Here is a 22,111-nt window from a genome sequence, read left to right as displayed (position 1 = left end):
TATGAACTATTCTCCTTTCAAATTAAACATGTAAAAATCAGAACCATGCATGATTTTAAAGCATAATTTGAGGTGCGTGTTTCTCATTTTAATATTACTATAAGTTTTCATATTTTATACCTTTCTATACAAACGTTTATATCCATGGCTAAGTAGCAGAGCATTCTTCTGGTAGAAGTGAAGTTGAGACTAGTTTTATTTTGAAAGTCTTGTCAGAGGATGTGTCGGCATTAAACAATTGAACTTGATGCACGTGCGTCCAGCTGTCAAGAGAAGACCGTCTCGCGCACCTTACGTGTCAGCTCCATTACTTCTACTTGGGTAAAAAAAATAAGTTCTGTTCTAACTCTAAACGTTTTTGATTCAATCTTCGGCGGGAACATGAGAGGAGAAGCTGCTGTGGTGAGTTATACTCACACGAGAGGAGAAAGGTGGCAACGAAGTGGTTAAGCTATTTGTTTCTGTGTTTGCTGAGAAGACATTTTAAAGGTGATTTAAAATTTAAATATTGTAATTTAGGGAGATGGTGTGGAGGAAGACGAACGTGGAGGAGACTCTGTGAAGGAGAAGCGAGCTGTGAGTGATTTTAAAAATATGTTTTTGTATTAAAATTGTACAAATGGGCCCGGAAATAACCAATAATTATACTCCTTTCAAAATAAGATTGTCATTTAGACGTGTAGAGTCTTTTAAACAATGTGAAGTTACCAACCCTAGCAGCATTTCAGAATTCTTTCTTAAGGACCCCCCCCCCCACCCCCACCCCCCCCCCCCCACACACACACACTTTCTCTGACATTCTCTCTGACATTCTCACTAATTATAAGCTACTGCTAAGAGGAGCCGTTAATGAGCGCACCTTTGTGGAGGTTGCTTTGTTGTGAATGCATGTGCTTTATCTGTTTAGAGTGTTGCAATGCTGAAAAGTATGCTGGAAAACAACTCCCGGAGCCCTTTGTTCAACCCCTACATTGTAAGTAGACACATGCCTGCACCTAAGTGTTTTTTTTTTGTGCAGACCAAAACTTTCAGCTTTCAGCTGTTGCAAATGAGTAACATACCAAGTAAACTAGTTGCAATCAATGTTGCCAGAAGTCTAAAATGGTAAATAGCAGCGAGGTGTTTCCAATCAGATGCATTTAATCAACTAGAAGCTGTTGTCAAAGGTTGGTGTGTGCTGGTCTGGAGCATGCAGGTGTGTGTTAAAAGTGGCAAGTAGGAATTATGTCAGCAAATCTTCCTCAACAGCACAAATTAAGAGAAGCAAGGCAAAACACACAAATGTTAGTTCCATGCATTATTATTTTCCAGTTTGTGGGAAAGCTGTGTTTTGTTTCCCACTGATGCTTATATATTTGCCAGTAGCTGGTCTATTTAAACATACCAGGTATAGAAAATTAGCCTCACCAGGACTTCATGATGCTAATGAGTTTAATGATGCATCACTTCCAGGAGCATGGACCATGAAAGTTGACCCATTAGAGACATGCTGCACCATATTCATCGAGATTATAATCTCAGTCGTGGGTCTGTAAATAAGCCCCTAAAGGAATCTCAAGAATTCTGGAACTATTTCCCTTAAGCAGATGAGACCTAAATTGGAACGTCTGATTCAAATAAAACACGGGTTTTCAGCACACATCCCTCCTACAAGCTGTTGGCACGGTGGTGGAAGCGACTGCCAAATTCAGGGGCACCATCCTTGTAAGGACCACGCCTACCTGGTCCATGTAGGTTGGGTCCTTTCTTGATCGCTAAGACGCGGGTCGTTTCTCACTTGTCTGAACTTGCGTACTTTCGAAATGTCATCAACGGTGGCCCAAGTACTGTTTCAGTCCTAAGTACATAGCATGACAAGTATTCTCAAAGTGCCCAGATGTGTTCTTGCTGTGCCCATTGTATCCAGGATGCATCAGCACATTCTTGGGGCAGCAAAGTATCCCATTACCATGACTGAATGGGAAGAACGGGTATTCTCTGATCTGGGGGTCATAGGATCAATCCCAGTCCTGGCAGATGCATGTGCCGAAGCATCCTTGGCAAGGTTGGGCATCGTTTGAATTTGAAAGATTCCGGTTTCAAAAAACTCAACTGATTTAAAAAAGCAAAAAATAATCTCATAACTTTGCATGTTGTGAGATTTCATTGATTTATTTGTAGATTAATTTATTACCCACAGCGTCTTCTAGTGGGCAGAACCCGGTGGTTGTCCACCACCGATGAGGGCTGCTCATCGGCAGCATGATTTTAATTCTTTTACCAGTTATTTGCTCAGTTTTCTGATGGTCATGCTCATACAAATGTTAATGAGTGTAGCTGTTTCTGACTGTTGCTGCTCAGTGTTTTTATTTCTGCAGTGAGACTTGAAAACTCTTCTCACTCCACCCATAGTTTGACCTTTAAAACTCATATTAAATCGACCATGTTGACTCATTTTGATGCCTTCAAAGGATGAGTGATAAAGCCACACTTTGGAACACCTCTGCAGTCCGCACATTTGATTTCACAATAGCGCAAACACTTCCGGTGAATTTTTCATTGGTATTTGCCGGCTTCATCCGGTCGGCTGACTGGGAATCAAAACTAGGAACCGAGATAAAAAAATTTGAACAATTTGGGGGAAAACTGACAAATCATCCCAGTTCCAATCGATGCTCGATGCCCAACACTAACCCTTGGGCAAGATCCTGAATCCTCAAATTGCCACCTGGACATTATGCAGATTGCAGCCCACTGCTCCCTACTAGTGTTAAGGATGGATCAAAGGAAGAGAGATTCCCCCAAGTGGATCAAAATAGTAAAAAACAAAGAAGAAAGAAAAGAAACATTGTGTCGCAAACTGCTATACCCCATATAGAAGAAGGCTCACCACTGTAGTGTTTTTAGATCAAAATACAAATAATTAAGTTGAAATAAGTAAATTTGAAGTTGTCTGTTATTGTAGGTAATTGTGTGTAACCGGTACAATCTGCTGTGTGTTATTTTTTGCTCTGACTCTTCATGATAGAATAAAATGTATTCATTGCGATTTTAGTGACAAACGAGACCTATTTTGATTTCAGGTCATTTTTTAACCTTACCATGTACTTGTCAAGTACTCAAGAACGTACTAGCGTACTTTGACATTGAGGAACATCCTTGGAGTGAGGCTGTGAATTTGGACAGTCTAACCTTTATATGTATTCCCACCTCAGCGTATACTCTGTTGCTTAGCAACCATGACTGATCTAAACAGAAGTTATAAACTTAGAAGCAATACTAGAAGAACTATGGGACCCGACCTACAAGATTGTTTAGGAAATGTATTATTATTATTATTATTAGAGACAAAATTATATTTAAATAAACAAACAAACGAGCAAACAAAAAAGCCTAGCAACACAACAGTTTTGTACCACCAGAAAATTTTGTACTAACATTAAAAACTGTTATTCTCTCTTGCTTTGTCCATCTTTATAACATTTATTAGAACGAAAATCTTCCTTGCGGCCCACAGTGAAACCTGGGACAGCCTTTGCCAATGAGGATACACCAGACCAGTCCTTGATATTTGGGCAAAAGGAGGACGTATTTTGAGTGTCTTTGAATTTGGACGGCCTTGTCACTTAGCTTTGACCTAATCAACCATGAAATGTAAACTCTGATCTATGCAGCTCCTGGATTTGGACTCGGTCACAGAAGCTGATGTTCTAAAGTTCAGACCCCATCCTTGGTTGAGACCTAGGCCTAGTCCACACGTAGCCGGGGTTTTTTGAAAACGAATATCCACCCCTCCAAAAACTTGCATCCACACCACCGCGTTTTAAAAACAAACTGTCCACACGTACCCGGATAAATACGTTGTTAAGGACATGCCAGACCTGTAGGCGGCAGCACTTCCCCCGTTCTTAACCTTGTCCTTCGTCTGTGGTCTTCCGCAAGGAGCAGTAATTCTGCTTGCAAAAACAAACAAGCAGAAAGCGCTTGGACAATTGATGGATCGGGTAGTGACAGAGCACAGCTCTGAGGGCTTCCATGATGTCGGCTAGTGTAAACACAGGTCGCACACGTGATGTCAGCATTTTTTGTCGCGGAAAGTGACGTTGCGGACCTTAAAACTTCGGTTTTGTCTGTCCACACGCAGACACCCAAAACGGAGAAAACGCAGATCTTCACTTTGGCCGGAGTTTTTAAAAAGATCCGTTTTCGTGTGGATGACAGGCCAAAACGTAGAAAAATATCTACGCTTTGGCAGATCCCCGGCTACGTGTGGACAGGGCCCTAGTAGAGCTCTGCACACATAAATAACCACAAACCTCATTCACCTGAGGCATGATCATGTTAAACTGCACCAACGTCCTCTCTAAAGAGCTCATATCAACAATAATTGCATAAGTTGTTGCTGCTAAATGTGATTAAGGGTATTTTATGAATTTATCATTGTGGACTGGATTAATTTTAAGTACTAAGATGGAACAATAATTGCTCAAAAATAGGTCGTAGAGCTTTCTTTATCCACAGCTATTTGATGTAAACCTTTTTTGTTTTGAAACAAAGTGTGGTTGAGTGTGTTGGCGCCTTCTCAAAGCCACAGTAACGGCTGCTGTCAGTAAATAAAATGTTATTCTCATCAGAACAATTTAGAGGTGGAGGATTATCCTCTTCCTAATGAAAACTGGTTCATCTGCTGTTGTTTTGTTCGTTCTCAGAAATCTAAGTCCTCCTCAAGACAGCATCACAATGTGTAGGTGTGTTTGTGCATGCAGAGCTGTCAGACTAGATTTTTCTGTCAAGTCATTCCTATAGGGACAAAGGGTAGATGCGGTGTGACTTGCCTAAATTGAAAGAACTTTGGTGACCTTAGTCATCGTTTGAGTCTTGTAATCTTTAGGTGTGTGGTTTGTGTTTGTAGTAAAAAAAAGGCTTTAGGAAGGAATTATACAGTTTCCCCTGGGTCATATCTGGCCTGTAATTGGGAATCCGAGGTTACAGTTTGAGAAAGGTGGATGTTTAACCAGTCGGATGGCGCACATGGTGTATGAAGTGAAACGGCACTACGACAAAAGCTACATCCCTACTCTGTGTTTAAGCCTTTGGTGTCCAGTCCACCGCTCGGCACGCTCTAGGTCTTTGTTTTTTTCGACACACCTTATTTAAATTTGGTAGGTGAACCGGCTTATTGAGCTGGAGGACGTGTTACATGGGTTAAAGCCAATCAGCTGTGTTGAAGCAGGGAAACATGTCAAATATGCAGGATAGAATACATGTTTTTCAAATTTTGTTTAACCGGTTCTAAGCCCTTAGTTGGTAAACTGTAAACTCGTCCCCCCCCCCACCCCACCCCCCCACCCACCCACCCCCACACACACACACACATGCATGCGCAAACCCTTGCTTTTGCTCTATAAATAACACAAATGCTTATGCTTAGAGCTGGACAAGAATATTTGACTGGGTTACGGCATTAGTGGTAGTTAACCGGTTAACTATGTACATCCCTATTCCAGGATGGATTGGAGGTTGATGTTTTACATCTTGAATTTTTTAGTTGCTGTGCTGCTCCTGTACGTGCGAGGCTTAAATCATCTTGAATGTATAAATACATTTCCTGATCATTTTTATGAGCTGTTGAAGGTGAAGCAGGAGTATGCCACAGATGCCCCTTGTGAAAATCCTTTATTAATTTGTTAAAATATAATGTGTGGGGTGTTCATGCTGAAGAAACCACATAATTCCCGAATGCATCTGTGTCTGCAGCTCGCCATTCCCCCAGAGCATGGGTGAAATACAGAGAACAAATTTTACACACCAGTGTGACAACTAATGGGACTTTAATCTTTAAAATTTACTTTTAGATTATTATTTGTGTCAATTCTTACTACATATCACCCACCTATATATTACATATGTATCACCCACTGTTTTTGTCTGTGTTTGGATGCTGTTTGGCTGAGACGTTCAGCTAGACCTAGACCCCTTCGTTTACACCACTGCCTCGTGGATAACTCCACGTGTGAGTGTTGTTAGTATCAGCTCGTTATTCTCGGATGTAAGACCTTTCCCTCCAGCAAAACGTACGGAACAAATATACGCGCAACCCTTGATCTGCTCCACACTGTGAAAATTTGCTCTTCCACATAAATACTGCCAGATGTTTTTTCTGTCCTACTTGTTATCTTTTCCAGCTGTTTCATGTTGTCACGGACCATACCCAACTTTGGAAAAAGGATGAAAAAAATGTTCCCTATGACGTCCGATCTGGGTATCTAGAGTCAGATTAGCACCTCCCCCAACAGCAGTGCTTAGCTCCTTCCCATTTGAATGTCTTTAGGAGACAAAAATACAACTTGGAGACAAGCGGGGCAAAATACATGCTTGCTTGTGTAGAGCTACATCCCACAATGCGTTGCTAAGTTACATCACAATCTATTTTTAGGCACTAGGGATGTAAGAAAATATCGATATGGCAATATATCATGATATTTTTTCCTGCAATATTCCATCAATATTCAAAATCCCTGTATCTCATTTTTGGAAGAATTTACATGCAAACATTTGTGTATTTTCTTTTCTTTTGGTGCAATTCAAATGCTGACTGCTAGTTGGCAGCAGTGTGCAATGGGTTTTGTTTTCACCATTGAAATGTAAATCCCTCTATTATGGTTCAGATACCTCATGGTAAACATAAGTATAAGTTTGGATTGTTTATTGAATATTCCTACTATAAATTCAGTAAAAAAATATCTAATGATGTCTGACTGAATGTATTGCAATATATCGTAATACATTGTATCGTCTCCCTGTATTGTGATACATATCGTATCGCCTGAATTTCACCAATACACATCCCTATTAGCCACTGTAGAATATGCTATTGGAAACATTTGAGCCTTTATAAAACAAATGGAATTTTGTTGGGGTTCAAAAATGTTGGGGCTGTTCAGGCTGGCTTTTGTGTGACCTTCATCACCCTCTCCTTGTTCTGCTCTCCCTGCTCTCCCTACCGATTCCACCTTCCTCAGGATCCACTGATTTCCCTCTTTCCTATTCACTCTCTCTCTTTCTTTACATTTTTAATCACAACTTTTGCTCATTTTAAATGCCTCGATTTTCATCTTGAGAGGCGCTATAGAAAAGATCTTTTCTTGTTCTTGTTCTTCTTCTTGTTCTTTATTTTCTTTTTCTTCTTGTTCTTCTTCGTCTTTGTCTTGTTCTTCTTTGAGCCTTTATATAGCAAATGAAATTTTGTTGGGGCTCAAAATGACGAGGAGCCCTGATAAATGGCCAAATGCAATAATGCCCTGCAAAGGGAAGGCTTGTTTGCATCATCCACTTGACCAGAACATAAATATTAAATGAGCTGCATGCTGATTGACCGGTTTACCCTGATGGCTCTATTGCTGCCTGGATCTAGTAACTTTATGTACATCTGTGTACAGTAACCAGGGACCTGAATAAGCAAGCTCCCCTAGAGCTCCTCGTCTGATCTCTGAGTGCAGGAGGGAAGGGTTTCCATCTAACCTCAAGAAAAATCAGGAGGAGGGTGTCCGTTTAATCTCAGTAAGGGTAAGTTCGACCTATTTAAGGGAGGGGGGTTCATCCGCAGTGTTGGGAGTAACGTGGTACAAAAGTAATTAATTCCTGTAATGCATTGCTTTTTGCTGTAATGTGGTAATGTAAGGCATTACAGGGAAAGAAAATGATATTTACTCGGTACAAGTGTCGGTAATGTGGTAATTACAATGCATTTTTAAACCCAGAATCAAGATATGGGTTTCCTAAAAATGCAAATTGCGGAAAGCCTGACAAAAGATCCAGTATCCACATATATGACGTAATTTATGGACTCATCTTTGCGGGCATTCTATGAGCAGAGAGGACGCAGCGGTAATCGCTCAAATACTCCAGCTGCGTCCTGCGCGCGGCCGCTGTTATACTCACAAAATCGCTCCACCAAAACAAAGTAATTAGTTTGCGATCGTTTATATCAGCCCATATTCTCTGGTACTTCATGTACTTTTCAGCTGAGTTCATTACAGGTGCTGGCCAGTAAATTAGAATATCATCAAAAGGTTGAAAATATTTCAGTAATTCCATTCAAAACGTGAAACTTGTACATTATATTCATGCAATGCACACAGACCAATGTATTTCCAATGTTCATTACATTTAAATTTGATATTCATAAGTGACAACTAATGAAAACTCCAAATTTGGTATCTCAAAAAATTAGAATATTCTGAAAAGGCTGAATATAGAAGACACCTGCTGCCACTCTAATCAGCTGATTTACTCAAAACACCTGCAAAGGCCTTTAAAAGGTCCCTCAGTCTTGTTTTGAAGGCACCACAATCATGGGGAAGACTTCTGACTTAACAGCTGTCCAAAAGACAATCATTGACACCTTGCACAAGGAGGGCAAGACACAAAAGGTGATTGCTAAAGAAGCTGGCTGTTCGCAGAGCTCTGTGTCCAAGCACATTAACAGACAGGCGAAGGGACGGAAAAAATGTGGTAGAAAAAAGTGTACAAGCTCTAGGGATAACCGCACCCTGCAGAGAATTGTGACGACAAACCCATTCAAAAATGTGGGGGAGATCCACAAAGAGTGGACTGCAGCTGGAGTCAGCGCTTCAAGAACCACCACGAGGAGACTCATGAAAGACATGGGATTCAGGTGTCGCATTCCGTGTGTCAAGCCACTCTTGAACAAGAAACAGCGCAAGAAGCGTCTCGCCTGGGCCAAGGACAAAAAGGACTGGACTGATGCTGAGTGGTCCAAAGTTATGTTTTCTGATGAAAGCAAGTTCTGCATTTCCTTTGGAAATCAAGGACCCAGAGTCTGGAGGAAGAGCGGAGAAGCACAGAATCCACGTTGCATGAGGTCCAGTGTAAAGTTTCCACCGTCAGTGATGGTGTGGGGTGCCATGTCATCTGCCGGTGTTGGCCCACTCTGTTTCCTGAGGTCCAGGGTCAATGCAGCCGTCTACCAGGAAGTTTTAGAGCACTTCATGCTTCCTGCTGCTGACCAACTTTATGGGGATGCAGACTTCACCTTTCAACAGGACTTGGCACCTGCACACAGTGCCAAAACCACCAGCACCTGGTTCAAGGACCATGGTATCCCTGTCCTTGATTGGCCAGCAAACTCGCCTGACCTTAACCCCATAGAAAATCTATGGGGTATTGTGAAGTGGAGGATGCAATACGCTAGACCCAACAATGCAGAGGAGCTGAAGACGACTATCAGAGCAACCTGGGCTCTCATAACACCTGAGCAGTGCCACAGACTGATCGAGTCCATGCCACACCGCATTACTGCAGTTATTGAGGCAAAAGGAGCCCCGACTAAGTATTGAGTGCTATACATGCACATTCTTTTCATGTTCATTCTTTTCAGTTGGCCAACATTAGAGAAACAAACATTTTTTCATTGGCCTTTAGAATATTCTAATTTTCTGAGATACCAGATTTGATGTTTTCATTGGTTGTCACCTATAAATATCAAAATTAAACGTAATAAACATCGGAAATACATTGGTCTGTGTGCATTGCATGAATATAATGTACAAGTTTCACGTTTTGAATGGAATTACTGAAATATTTTCAACCTTTTGATGATATTCAAATTTACTGGCCAGCACCTGTATCTGTGCCCCGGTGATTTCAACTCATTGCTGCCGGAGCGCAGCGCATAGTAAGGTTTTTTTTTTTTTTTTTTTTTTTTTTTTTTGCGTTTGGTAGATCCCTTTGGCTGATTAGTTAGAAAGTAGGAAATCTAGGAAACAGTTTTTCTGGAAGACGGAGGAAACATGCAGCATGCAGGAAGGTTAGAGAGCGAAAGGGCAGAAAATTATTCAAATAAAATCAAGAAAACAAAACAAAGTGCTTGAAAAGAAAAAAGGTAGGTAGATTAATCTCCAATACACATTTTTACCAGTGAAAAGCAATAATATATAATCATTTAATATTTATACATGTGATAGAATCTGATCACCCCAGAAGTCAGTCCCACTTCCAGGGCCATATCAAGGCATTTGAGGACCAAGGCAAATATAGGCTTGGAGCCCCCACCACCTCACTCCCTGCTCAGTTAATATAAGATGGCAGCGTGCTGAGAGTACAGATTGTTGTTGCTTTCATTTAACAAACAATCATTTTAAAGCACTGTTATTATATCTGACTGTTTTTAACAGCAATACTAGCTCAGATACCACATCACTTTCCACATATATGTCATGAGATCACTGAGGGTCAGATTACCAGATTCATATTGAAGTTGTTTTGGTGAACGTAACTTCAAGTAATGCAAAAGTAATGTAATGCCTTACATTTTTAAATCAGTTATATTGTAATGTAATTACTTTAAAATGAGGGTAACGAGTAATAAATAATGCATTACAGTTTTGAAGTAACTTGCCCAACGCTGTTCATCCCTCTATTATTCCTAAGAGGTGGCGTATGTTGGACATCATGGAAGCAAACGGAGGGCTTTCCCTTAGTCTGTCAATAGATGACATTTGGAGAAGCCATGGGCTCTCTTTAGCTCTCTGATAATTTCAATTCAAGTTTATTTACATAGTGCCAAATCACGACAAGAGTCGTCTCAAGGCCAGTTGAGGTGGCTCAGGCATCTGGTTAGGATGCCTCCCTGGTGAGCTTTTCTGGCCACATCCAACCGGGAGGAGACCTAAAGGAAGACCCAGGACATGCTGGAGAGACTATGTCTCTTGGCTGGCCAGGGAGAGCCCTAGGATTCCCCTGGAAGAGCTGGTCCAAGTAGCTGGGGAGAGGGAAGTCTGGGCCTCTTTGCTTAGGCTGCTGACCTCGAGACCGGACTCCAGATAAAGAAGACGAAAATTCAATTCAATTCAATTTTATTTATATAGCGCCAAATTGCGACAACAGTCATCTCAAGGCACTTCACATAATAAACATTCCAATACAGGTCAGTTCATTAAGCCAATCAGAAAAAAGTTTCTTATATAAGGAACCCAGCAAATTGCATCGAGTCACTGACTAGTGTCAGTGACTTTACAGCAATCCTCATACTAAGCAAGCATGCAGTGACAGTGGAGAGGAAAACTTCCTTTAAACAGGAAGAAACCTCCAGAGAATCCTGACTCAGTATAAACACACACACACACACACACACACACACACACACACACACACACACACACACACACACACACACACACACACACACACACACACAAGTAATGTGTCTATGGTTACATTGTGATTTCTTAGTAAATATTTGGTGAGAGATAAACTTCATTGTATTTATCCTAGTGAATCTATAATTAAATGAGTAAATTAGTAGTGGCACATTCAATTTCAAGGAAAGTAAAATGTTATCAGGAGAGGGAGAATGATTGAATTGTTAGCAACATTGTTCAAGACGATGGCCCCCTCCATGAGGCCACCACAGCTCAGCAGAACATCATTGAAGCTTCTTCTGGGGAGAAAAACACTTTAAATAAAATAAAGTTAACAGCTGAAATTGCAGAAAATAATAGTTAAAGAGCAGATTGTAGAAGAAAGTAGAGTGTGGAAAAGTGGTCAGTGTGTCCTCCAGCAGTCTAAGCCTATAGCAGCATAACTACAGAGATAACTCTGGATAACCTAGCCTTTTAGATGGAGGCATGTTGGAGGCAGGGCAAGGGAGAGCCGTCTTTACCGACTGTACACTCCACCTCCCTGTACTCCCCCACTTGTCCAGATATAGGCTAACATCAGATTTTAACCATGAGCCCTATCAAATAAAAATGTTTTAAGCCTATTCTTAAAAGTAGACAAGGTGTCTGCCTCACGGACTAAAGCTGGGACTTGGTTCCACAAGAGAGGAGCCTGATAACTAAAAGATCTGCCTCCCATCCTATTTTTAGATATTCTGGGAACCACCAGTAAACCTGCAGTCTGAGAGCGAAGTGTTTGGTTAGGAACGTATGGAGCAATCTGATCACTGATGCAAGATGGAGCTTGATTATTAAGAGCTTTATATGTGAGAAGAAGGATCTTAAAATCTATTCTGAATTTAACAGGTAGCCAATGTAGGGAAGCTAAGACAGGAGAGATATGATCTCTCTTTTTAATTCTTATCAGAACTCTAGCCCCAGCATTTTAGATGAGCTGAAGACTTTTAACTACATTCTGTGGACTTCCTGAGAGTAATGAATTGCAATAATCCAGTCTTGATGTAATAAATGCATGAACTAGTTTTTAAGCATCATTCCTGGAAAGGATGCATCTAATCTTAGCAATATTCCGAAGGTGGAAAAAGGAAATCCTACGAACCTGTTTAACGTGTGATTTGAATGGCATGTCCTGGTCGACGAAAACACCAAGGTTCCTTACTTTGTTCTCGGAGACTAATTTAATGGCGTTCAGGTCAGGTGATTGACTAAGCTATTTCCTTTTCTCAATTTCAGGTCCAATTAGGGTTGTCACAGTGAGAAAATGTAACCTCACGGTTATTGTGACCAAAATTATCACGGTTTTCGTTAATTTAGCAATATTTACATTTTCAGACAACTAAATAAACCCTCTATATCAGGAAAATAGTGTCCTCAGTTTGTGTCTAAATTTTGCCTAAAATTTGTTATTTTGTGATTATGTTGTTTATTTGTTTACATTTTTCCCCTAGAGTCCAAAAAATACCAATATTTGCCCATAACTTCTTATTTTTTATCTGTTTGATGTCATCATTTAAAAAATATTAGATCAGTTGATACTCAGTACTCAAGTAGCCTTCTAATCAGATACTTGTTTTTTTTTTTACCCTTACTTGAGTAATAAACCCTATATCAGGAAAATATTGTCCTGTTTGTGTCCTTCCAGTGAGCTTTGCAGATTTGGGAAAATGTCGTCAGGCAGTAATCATTGTTAAATTCATAATTATTCTCGAAGAGAGATCAACTCTTATCTGCCCCTGGGAGCCCCGTAATGCATAGTAATATGGGGGTGTCTGCGACACGGTTTATATGTAGGTAGCGGCTGCTTTATATAGCGACTCGTTGCATTCTGCCTCAACCCAAATCCTCAGATCACACAATTTAGCTAAAACGCTAATGTTAGCTTGCCTTGCGTTGACTGTAGAGTTGTGTGTGATGGTCACGCAGATGTGTCATGAGATTTGAAGCATTGCTGCCTTTCACAGACACTTTTTCTGCATGTGCTGCAAACAGGATAGCTGTCTTCTATCAACTGTCCCTCGGCATTCTTCAAATATCCAAAAAAACGCCCATATTTTCGACTTTGTCTTCTTTGGGGGATAATAAATGTCTTGAGCGCTGCTGTCTCCTCCTTTGGCCATTATTTCAGCTTTAGCTTCAAGAAAATTTTGGTTGTAAACAACAAAGTGAGCATGTGCCGCTGGCAACTTCAGCAGATGATACGGTGGCTGGTAAGGGTCACCGCCCCTACACCGCAGCCATGGTAATCCAGCGAGATAATATATATTTTTAAAAAACAAGACGGTTATTATAGTCAACTATTTTACCGGGGTTCAACGCTACACTGGTTACAGTGACAACCCTAGGTCCAATGATGAGAACATCAGTCTTGTCTTGATTTAAAAGCAAAAAGTTTTGAGTCATCCAATTTTTTTATGCCTTCAAGACAAGCCTGTAATCTAACTAACCGATTAGGTTCATCAGGGTTAATGGATAGATATAACTGAGTATCATCAGCATAACAGTGGAAGTTTATCCCATGCTGTCTAATGATTTTACCAATTGGGAACATATATGTGTATATATATATATATATATATATATATATATATATATATAATCAGAGGGGCAAAAAAGTATTTAGTCAGCCACCGATTGTGCAAGTTCTCCCACTTAAAATGATGACAGAGGTCAGTAATTTACATCATAGGTACACTTCAACTGTGAGAGATAGAATGTGAAAAAAAATCCATGAATTCACATGGCAGGATTTTTAAAGAATTTATTTGTAAATCAGGGTGGAAAAGAAGTATTTGGTCAATAACAAAAATTCAATTCAATACTTTGTAACATAACCTGTGTTGGCAATAACAGAGGTCAAACGATTACTATAGGTCTTTACCAGGTTTGCGCACACAGTAGCTGGTATTTTGGCCCATTCCTCCATGCAGATCTTCTCGAGAGCAGTGATGTTTTGGGGCTGTCGCCGAGCAACACAGACTTTCAACTCCCTCCACAGATTTTCTATGTAGTTGATGTCTGGAGACAGGCTAGGCCACTCCAGGACTTTCAAATGCTTCTTACGGAGCCACTCCTTTGTTGCCCAGGCGGTGTGTTTGGGATCATTGTCGTGTTGGAAGACCCAGCCACGTTTCATCTTCAAAGCTCTCACTGATGGAAGGAGGTTTTGGCTCAGAATCTCGCGATACATGGCCCCTTTCATTCTGTCCTTAACACGGATCAGTCGTCCTGTCCCCTTAGCAGAAAAACAGCCCCAAAGCATGATGTTCCCACCCCCATGCTTCACAGTAGGTATGGTGTTCTTGGGATGCAACTCAGTATTCTTCTTCCTCCAAACACGACGAGTTGAGTTTATACCAAAAAGTTCTACTTTGGGTTCATCTGACCACATGACATTCTCCCAATCCTCTGCTGTGTCATCCATGTGCTCTCTGGCAAACTTCAGACGGGCCTGGACATGCACTGGCTTCAGCAGCGGAACACGTCTGGCACTGCAGGATTTGATTCCCTGCCATTGTAGTGTGTTACTGATGGTGACCTTATGGTGCTGCAAGCCTGACTCTGGGTTGCAATCTTGCCTTCATGATATTATCTTCTTGCTCCATTAAGTGCATTTTCTCAGTGTCCTCATAGCTGCGTAGTTTAGTTTTGAAAATCAGCTAACTTTATTTCTGATTCACTCTGTGTGAAGTGAACAGAAAAAGGTTTGAAAGTGTCTGGTAAACCCTTTAACACCATTGCTACCAGCAGACCATCACCAAGTGCCTCTCCGGGCTGTAATAAGAGTCTCTGCCTGTATGACGTAATCTGTCACACTCTCACTGCTTGTTTTGTTCAGAGAATTCAGTTCAGTAATTCTTAGTGTACTTTTTCCCGCATAGTAGTTTCTCAGTATCCTCAATGTTTCACGCCCATCGTCGGCAGCATCTCTCATCACGAGTAATGGACTCTTATCATCCATGAACTGTATTAATTCAGCATAGGCCTGGGCATTCTTGTCTTCATCCTCATCATCTCCCTCAGTAATGTCCAATATTGTGTCCTTAAGACCTTGTAGTCGAAGATGTCCTTAGAATTTTGTATCCCATAGCTCATAATTGTTCTCGTCTCCATCAAAAACCAGTCTCGCACATCGGCTGTTCGTCTCCACTTCACGCTTGCTCATTATGCTATCTTAGCATGCTAGTCCTCACCACACCAAACACGCTGTACTTCGCGACTTTCCTGGTGGCGGTGGGGTCCTCTTAAGTCAGTTCAGATATTCGCAGGGCCCATAACCTGTTAGCAGAGACGTGTCTTCAGCCGAATCTGCATGTATACAGGTGCTGGCCAGTAAATTAGAATATCATCAAAAGGTTGAAAATATTTCAGTAATTCCATTCAAAACGTGAAACTTGTACATTATATTCATGCAATGCACACAGACCAATGTATTTCCAATGTTCATTACATTTAAATTTGATATTCATAAGTGACAACTAATGAAAACTCCAAATTTGGTATCTCAAAAAATTAGAATATTCTGAAAAGGCTGAATATAGAAGACACCTGCTGCCACTCTAATCAGCTGATTTACTCAAAACACCTGCAAAGGCCTTTAAAAGGTCCCTCAGTCTTGTTTTGAAGGCACCACAATCATGGGGAAGACTTCTGACTTAACAGCTGTCCAAAAGACAATCATTGACACCTTGCACAAGGAGGGCAAGACACAAAAGGTGATTGCTAAAGAAGCTGGCTGTTCGCAGAGCTCTGTGTCCAAGCACATTAACAGACAGGCGAAGGGACGGAAAAAATGTGGTAGAAAAAAGTGTACAAGCTCTAGGGATAACCGCACCCTGCAGAGAATTGTGACGACAAACCCATTCAAAAATGTGGGGGAGATCCACAAAGAGTGGACTGCAGCTGGAGTCAGCGCTTCAAGAACCACCACGAGGAGACTCATGAAAGACATGGGATTCAGGTGTCGCATTCCGTGTGTCAAGCCACTCTTGAACAAGAAACAGCGCAAGAAGCGTCTCGCCTGGGCCAAGGACAAAAAGGACTGGACTGATGCTGAGTGGTCCAAAATTATGTTTTCTGATAAAAGCAAGTTCTGCATTTCCTTTGGAAATCAAGGACCCAGAGTCTGGAGGAAGAGCGGAGAAGCACAGAATCCACGTTGCATGAGGTCCAGTGTAAAGTTTCCACCGTCAGTGATGGTGTGGGGTGCCATGTCATCTGCCGGTGTTGGCCCACTCTGTTTCCTGAGGTCCAGGGTCAATGCAGCCGTCTACCAGGAAGTTTTAGAGCACTTCATGCTTCCTGCTGCTGACCAACTTTATGGGGATGAAGACTTCACCTTTCAACAGGACTTGGCACCTGCACACAGTGCCAAAACCACCAGCACCTGGTTCAAGGACCATGGTATCCCTGTCCTTGATTGGCCAGCAAACTCGCCTGACCTTAACCCCATAGAAAATCTATGGGGTATTGTGAAGCGGAGGATGCAATACGCTAGACCCAACAATGCAGAGGAGCTGAAGACGACTATCAGAGCAACCTGGGCTCTCATAACACCTGAGCAGTGCCACAGACTGATCGAGTCCATGCCACGCCGCATTACTGCAGTTATTGAGGCAAAAGGAGCCCCGACTAAGTATTGAGTGCTATACATGCACATTCTTTTCATGTTCATTCTTTTCAGTTGGCCAACATTAGAGAAACAAACATTTTTTCATTGGCCTTTAGAATATTCTAATTTTCTGAGATACCAGATTTGATGTTTTCATTGGTTGTCACCTATAAATATCAAAATTAAACGTAATAAACATCGGAAATACATTGGTCTGTGTGCATTGCATGAATATAATGTACAAGTTTCACGTTTTGAATGGAATTACTGAAATATTTTCAACCTTTTGATGATATTCTAATTTACTGGCCAGCACCTGTATACCAAAGCAACTATGTCAGAGGGACAAACACTCAGGAGACATCAGTTTACTTCCTGGGAATCTCATAAATGTGATTTCCTCTCCCTTTTAATATAGTCTCACATAAACATGCAGAAAAAAAACACAGAACAGGAAGTACCCCTACAAAATAAAACCCCAACAAATGAGAGCACACACATTATACTTAACACCTAGGAAAATCCTGTAATAATCTCTATATGCTAGATTTTATAAAGTTTTTTTTTACACTGAATCCAAAGCTTCTGATCATCATGTGTACCTTCTGTGGTTTGACATCCAATTAATTCTGTTATTTCCTGTTGCTTTCAGAATGGAGTGCAAGACGTTCTTCTTTCCAACCAACAGGTATGTTTTGGAATGTTGTCTTATCACAGTTTGCTAAATTGAACACTTCCTTTTATGCTGTATTTTGTTTTTGTTTATCAGAATGGAGCTCCAGGGACTTCCACTGGGGCAAACCCTTTTCATTCATATTACATGGTATGTAAACAGATTAGTACGTTTTGGTCAGAAATGACCTGTTTTTACTGAACACATTCTCAGTCATGTGTTCTGGTTTCAGGAGTCTGGAAGCTTGGGTCACATAAGGGAGAGTTCTGGAAGTAAATCAGAAGCAGCGAACACCATCATCCTCCCTCCACCTGATTATCAGGATACTGAAAGTAGGACTTTTTAAATTAATCCAACATTTCTAAACATCAGTAACAGACCTATGAACATGATGATGTCTTTCAGCTACTTTGGACCACAGCGCCACTGCCAGGGATGATTTTCATGATAGAAACATCAACCCACTGGGCTTTATTAGCAGAAATGCGTCTCGGAAACAGAACTTGTCTAAACCCTGGGAGAAAAATGGCTTTCACTCTGTAAAAGATGAACTGCAGGATCTTTTCTATGCTAACAAAGGGGAGGAGTTTCTCCGTACTGATCATCCTAATGAGATGGCCACGTTGGAAAAGTCTTGTGATATTTTTGTGGATCCTTTCAAAGCACAGCTGGAAAAAGAAAATGATTTGTTCCAGGCTTCACAAACTGTTCCAGGAAACCCTTTTCACAAAAGCAAAACAGCAGAAGCTGATTTGTTTCAATCAGTTCCAGCTAAGACTGAAGACCTTTTTGCTGTCAAACGAAAAGAAGATACTCAAAATTCAGTGGATAATTACTCCTTTAGGAGTAATTTAGACATTTTTTCTTCTTCATCTGCAAGTACAGTTGATCCATTCTCAAGTCCACTTCCTAGGAATCTATTTGATGTCTCCAGTTTGGATGACCCTTTTGGCCCAACTCCTTTTAAGCTACAGGACCCTTTCCAAAGTTTTTCTAATGGAACCTCAGACATATTTCAACCATGCTTCTCAGAAGCTAAAGAAAAAAATGCATTTGACTTGTTCTTTACACCTTCCGAGGTAAAGCTGGGTACGCCACCACCAACAGATCTACAGAGGACACCATTAAAACTGCCTCCAGCCGTCCCACCAAAGCCTCCCAACAAGCCACGAGACCGTCTTCAACCTACTTCTTTCATTCAGGCTGCTGGTCTGTCCCCGTCACCCAGCCAATCTCAAACTGAGATAACCAACGTATGTAACGGCTCACATGAGTAAACAATTGTCTAGTTTTAATGCCCTAATTCTGTGCAATGAGTCAGTAAATTTTCATATGTTCACTTGTGAAGGGGTCAAATTTTAAGCGTCCACCAAGACCACTTCCTCGAATTCGGCGCCACAGGTCAGAAATATCACCACAACCAGAGAAACCAACACTCCTCGAAAAAACCATAACATCTGAGAGTCCACCCCAGCCTGAGAGACCACAAGAACCAGAGAGGCCACAACAGCCCGAGAGACCACCTCAGTCAGAAACTCCCCTAAAACCAGAGGGACTTCCCCAGCCAGAGGTCTCTGTAAACCCCATCACTCAGGTAATCATTTAGCTTTCATTTTAGTTCCAATGTGCATGTTTTGCACTTGTTTTACTGTTTTTAAATGAACATGACATCTCTCTGACCTTTTGTTTAAGATTGAACCTGAACCAGATGCACTTACACCTCCCCCTAAATCATTCTTCAAACTCCCTACCAAACCACCCAAACCAAGTTTCCGTCTCAAATCAAAGACTCCGGTATGCAAGTGTATTCATTTGAATAATTGTTTTGTTTTGTAAATGTTACAAATATTTGTATTTAGATCATTGTCCAACAAATAATGGTGGTGGGGGTGGGGTGGGGGGGTGGGGGGGGTGGGGGGGTTGTATTCGCACAGGTGATGTTTAGAATTTTGCGCTCAACCAATCACTAATTGCTCTTAACCAGTTTGTGAGCTGTCCACAAGGGGTCCTTTTGTTATTTTCTGAATTTCACTGACTACTTGATACATAAATATCCTGTGCCACAGTTGGCTAAAGCTAGATGATAGATTATAGTGATGGGAATTCCAGCTCTTTTTAGAGAGCCGGTTCTTTTGGCTCAGCTCAACAAAAAGAGCCGGCCTTTTCGACTCCCAAGTGGCTCCTTAGATTTTCTGTTGCGTAGAGTACATTTATAACCAAAATAATGCAATGATTTACTAATGTAAAAAATGCAATATATCAAATATTTATCATTTATATGGATTTATTTACTGAACATTTTAAGAAATCTTTACTTTCCGACTGCTGTCGCTCATTTTCTCACCATCTTCGTCACACTTTCCTCTCTCTCGCTCTCCTTTTTCCTTCTCCTCATTCCCTCTCCTCTCCCTCCGCCCGCATGTGCTCTGCTGTGTGTCTGAGTCTGATCCTCCCTCTTCCCCGCCCCTACTGCTCAGTGTGTGGACAGTCTGGACACGCAGTTACACATGTTGACCAATCGCCTGTGGCTTTCACCAAAGCAAGAGGGGGAGGGGAGGGAGGGTGACGGCTCCCAATGACGAGCCGGCTCCCGTCGTTCACTTCATAGAGCCGGCTCTTAGAGCTGGTTCGTTCGCGACCGACACATCACTATTAGATTAGGTGACTGTACCTCAGACCTATCTGCCAATAAGATGTTTCCTCGGCACAGAAGGGTTAACCTTCACTTGTTAAATCGGGTAAGATATTTATCAACAGGTTTAAGCTAATTTAAGTTTGCTAATGGCAGTTATACTGGGAAAGACATACATCTAAAGGAAACTTCAAATGTTTTCAGTGGTATAATATGTTGGATTGTAGATGTAAGACTTGTGGAAAATTATATTGGACCCTTGTGGACATAAAGACTTTTTGTTCTAGATGTCTCTGTTCTGTAAATTACATAAAGCTTTGAGCAATGACATTATTTTGAATTCCCAAGTGGTTTGCAAAAGCGTTTACTATGTCTACAGTTATGGTTGTACCCTTTATAGGCACACTTCACTGGAACCACAAGAATCCTAGCTTTCTAATGTATCAGGTTTAGAAGTACATAGTGTTGCAAAAAAGATGCTGAATTGACACAAGTATGTAGTGTGTCATCTGTGGAACTGATTCTTTGGCATAAAAAAATCCCCTCAAAAAAGCTATTGACGACAGACTCGTCGATAAATGCATCCAATTGCCCAGTCTTACTGGACACTGTGCAGTTATTACTACAGTAGTACTAAGTATAAAAATCCAAGTTAAATTTTATCTTTAAATAAAATGACATTTGCTGCTGACCTCGACTCGGAACATTGTGGGGTGTACGGTGGGTGGCGTACTTTAAAGACTTTCTGAATCCCAACACGTTTGCCAATGAGGAAGCAGAGTCTGGGTACTCAGACTCTCCAAACTCTGGAGCTGGTACTTTGGCAGTATGGGGTACCAGGCCCTCTGATACAGGCTTTTAGGTCTCTGTATGACCGGTGCCCGAGCTTGGTCCATATTTCCGGCAGTAAGTCGGGCCCATTCCCGATGAGAGTTGGACATCACCGATTCTGTTCATAACTTTTATGGTCAGGATTTCTCAGCACAGCCAAGGTGATGAGGGGATCTGTTTCTGCTTTTTGCAGATGATGTGGTTCTGTTGGCTTCATCAGAATGTGATGTCCTGCTTTCCCTGGAGTGGTTCACAGCAGAGTGTGAAGCAGCTGGGATGAGAATCATCTAAATCCGAGACCATGGTCTTGAGTTGGAATAGGGTAGAATGCCTTCTCCTGGTCAGGAACGCGGTCCTGCCTCAAGTGAAGGAGTTAAAGTACCTTGGGGTCTGTTTCACTGATGAGGGAGAGATGGAGCATGAGATCAATAGGCGGATTGCTGCTGCGTCAGCAGTGATGCGGGCGTTGTACTGATCTGTCATTGTGAAAAGAGAGCTGAGCCAGAAGACAAAGCTCTCGATTTACCGATCATCTATGTTCCTACCTTCACCTATGGTCACAAGCTTTTGGTAGTGACCGAAAGAACGAGATTGTGGGTACAAGTGGCCGAAATTAGTTTTCTCCACAAGGTGTCTGGGCTCTTCTTTAGAGATAAGGTATAAGCTCAGTCATCCGGGAGGAGCTCGGAGTAGACCCACTGCTCCTCCACATCAAGAGAAGCCAGTTGAGGTGGCTCAGGCATCTGGTTAGGATGCCTCCCTGGTGAGCTTTTCTGGCCATGTCCAACTGGGAGGAGACCTAAAGGAAGACCCAGGACATGCTGGAGAGACTATGTCTCTCGGCTGGCCAGGGAGTGCCCTAGGATTCCCCTGGAAGAGCTGGTCCAAGTAGCTGGGGAGAGGGAAGTCTGGGCCTCTTTGCTTAGGCTGCTGACCTCGAGACCTGACTCCAGATAAAGAAGACGAAAATTCAATTCAATTCAATTGTATTTATATAGCGCCAAATTGCGACAACAGTCATCTCAAGGCACTTCACATAACAAACATTCCAATCCAGGTCAGTTCATTAAGCCAATCCGAAAAAATGTTTCCTATATAAGTAACCCGGCAAATTGCATCAAGTCACTGACTAGTGTCAGTGACTTTATAGCAATCCTCATACTAAACAAGCATTTAACGACAGTGGA

At 41.6% G+C, this 22,111-nt stretch overlaps 1 protein-coding gene across 1 annotated transcript in view; it reads left to right on the top strand.

Moving 5' to 3' along the window:
* The first annotated feature begins 249 nt into the window (after nucleotides 1-249).
* si:cabz01007807.1 (uncharacterized) overlaps nucleotides 250-22,111 on the top strand; it is a 41,100-nt gene continuing 19,238 nt past the window's right edge. The window contains exons 1-9 of the mRNA XM_015946295.3: nucleotides 250-402; nucleotides 520-576; nucleotides 908-973; nucleotides 17,441-17,476; nucleotides 17,558-17,611; nucleotides 17,694-17,793; nucleotides 17,867-18,714; nucleotides 18,810-19,055; nucleotides 19,154-19,255. Coding sequence (XP_015801781.3) covers nucleotides 382-402; nucleotides 520-576; nucleotides 908-973; nucleotides 17,441-17,476; nucleotides 17,558-17,611; nucleotides 17,694-17,793; nucleotides 17,867-18,714; nucleotides 18,810-19,055; nucleotides 19,154-19,255 — 1,530 coding nt within the window. The 5' untranslated portion in view covers nucleotides 250-381. The remainder of the gene's footprint in view (nucleotides 403-519; nucleotides 577-907; nucleotides 974-17,440; nucleotides 17,477-17,557; nucleotides 17,612-17,693; nucleotides 17,794-17,866; nucleotides 18,715-18,809; nucleotides 19,056-19,153; nucleotides 19,256-22,111) is intronic.

Source organism: Nothobranchius furzeri, chromosome 2 (genome assembly GCF_043380555.1).
Source record: "Nothobranchius furzeri strain GRZ-AD chromosome 2, NfurGRZ-RIMD1, whole genome shotgun sequence".
NCBI lineage: Eukaryota > Metazoa > Chordata > Actinopteri > Cyprinodontiformes > Nothobranchiidae > Nothobranchius > Nothobranchius furzeri.
This window is presented reverse-complemented; position numbering and strand designations above follow the sequence as displayed.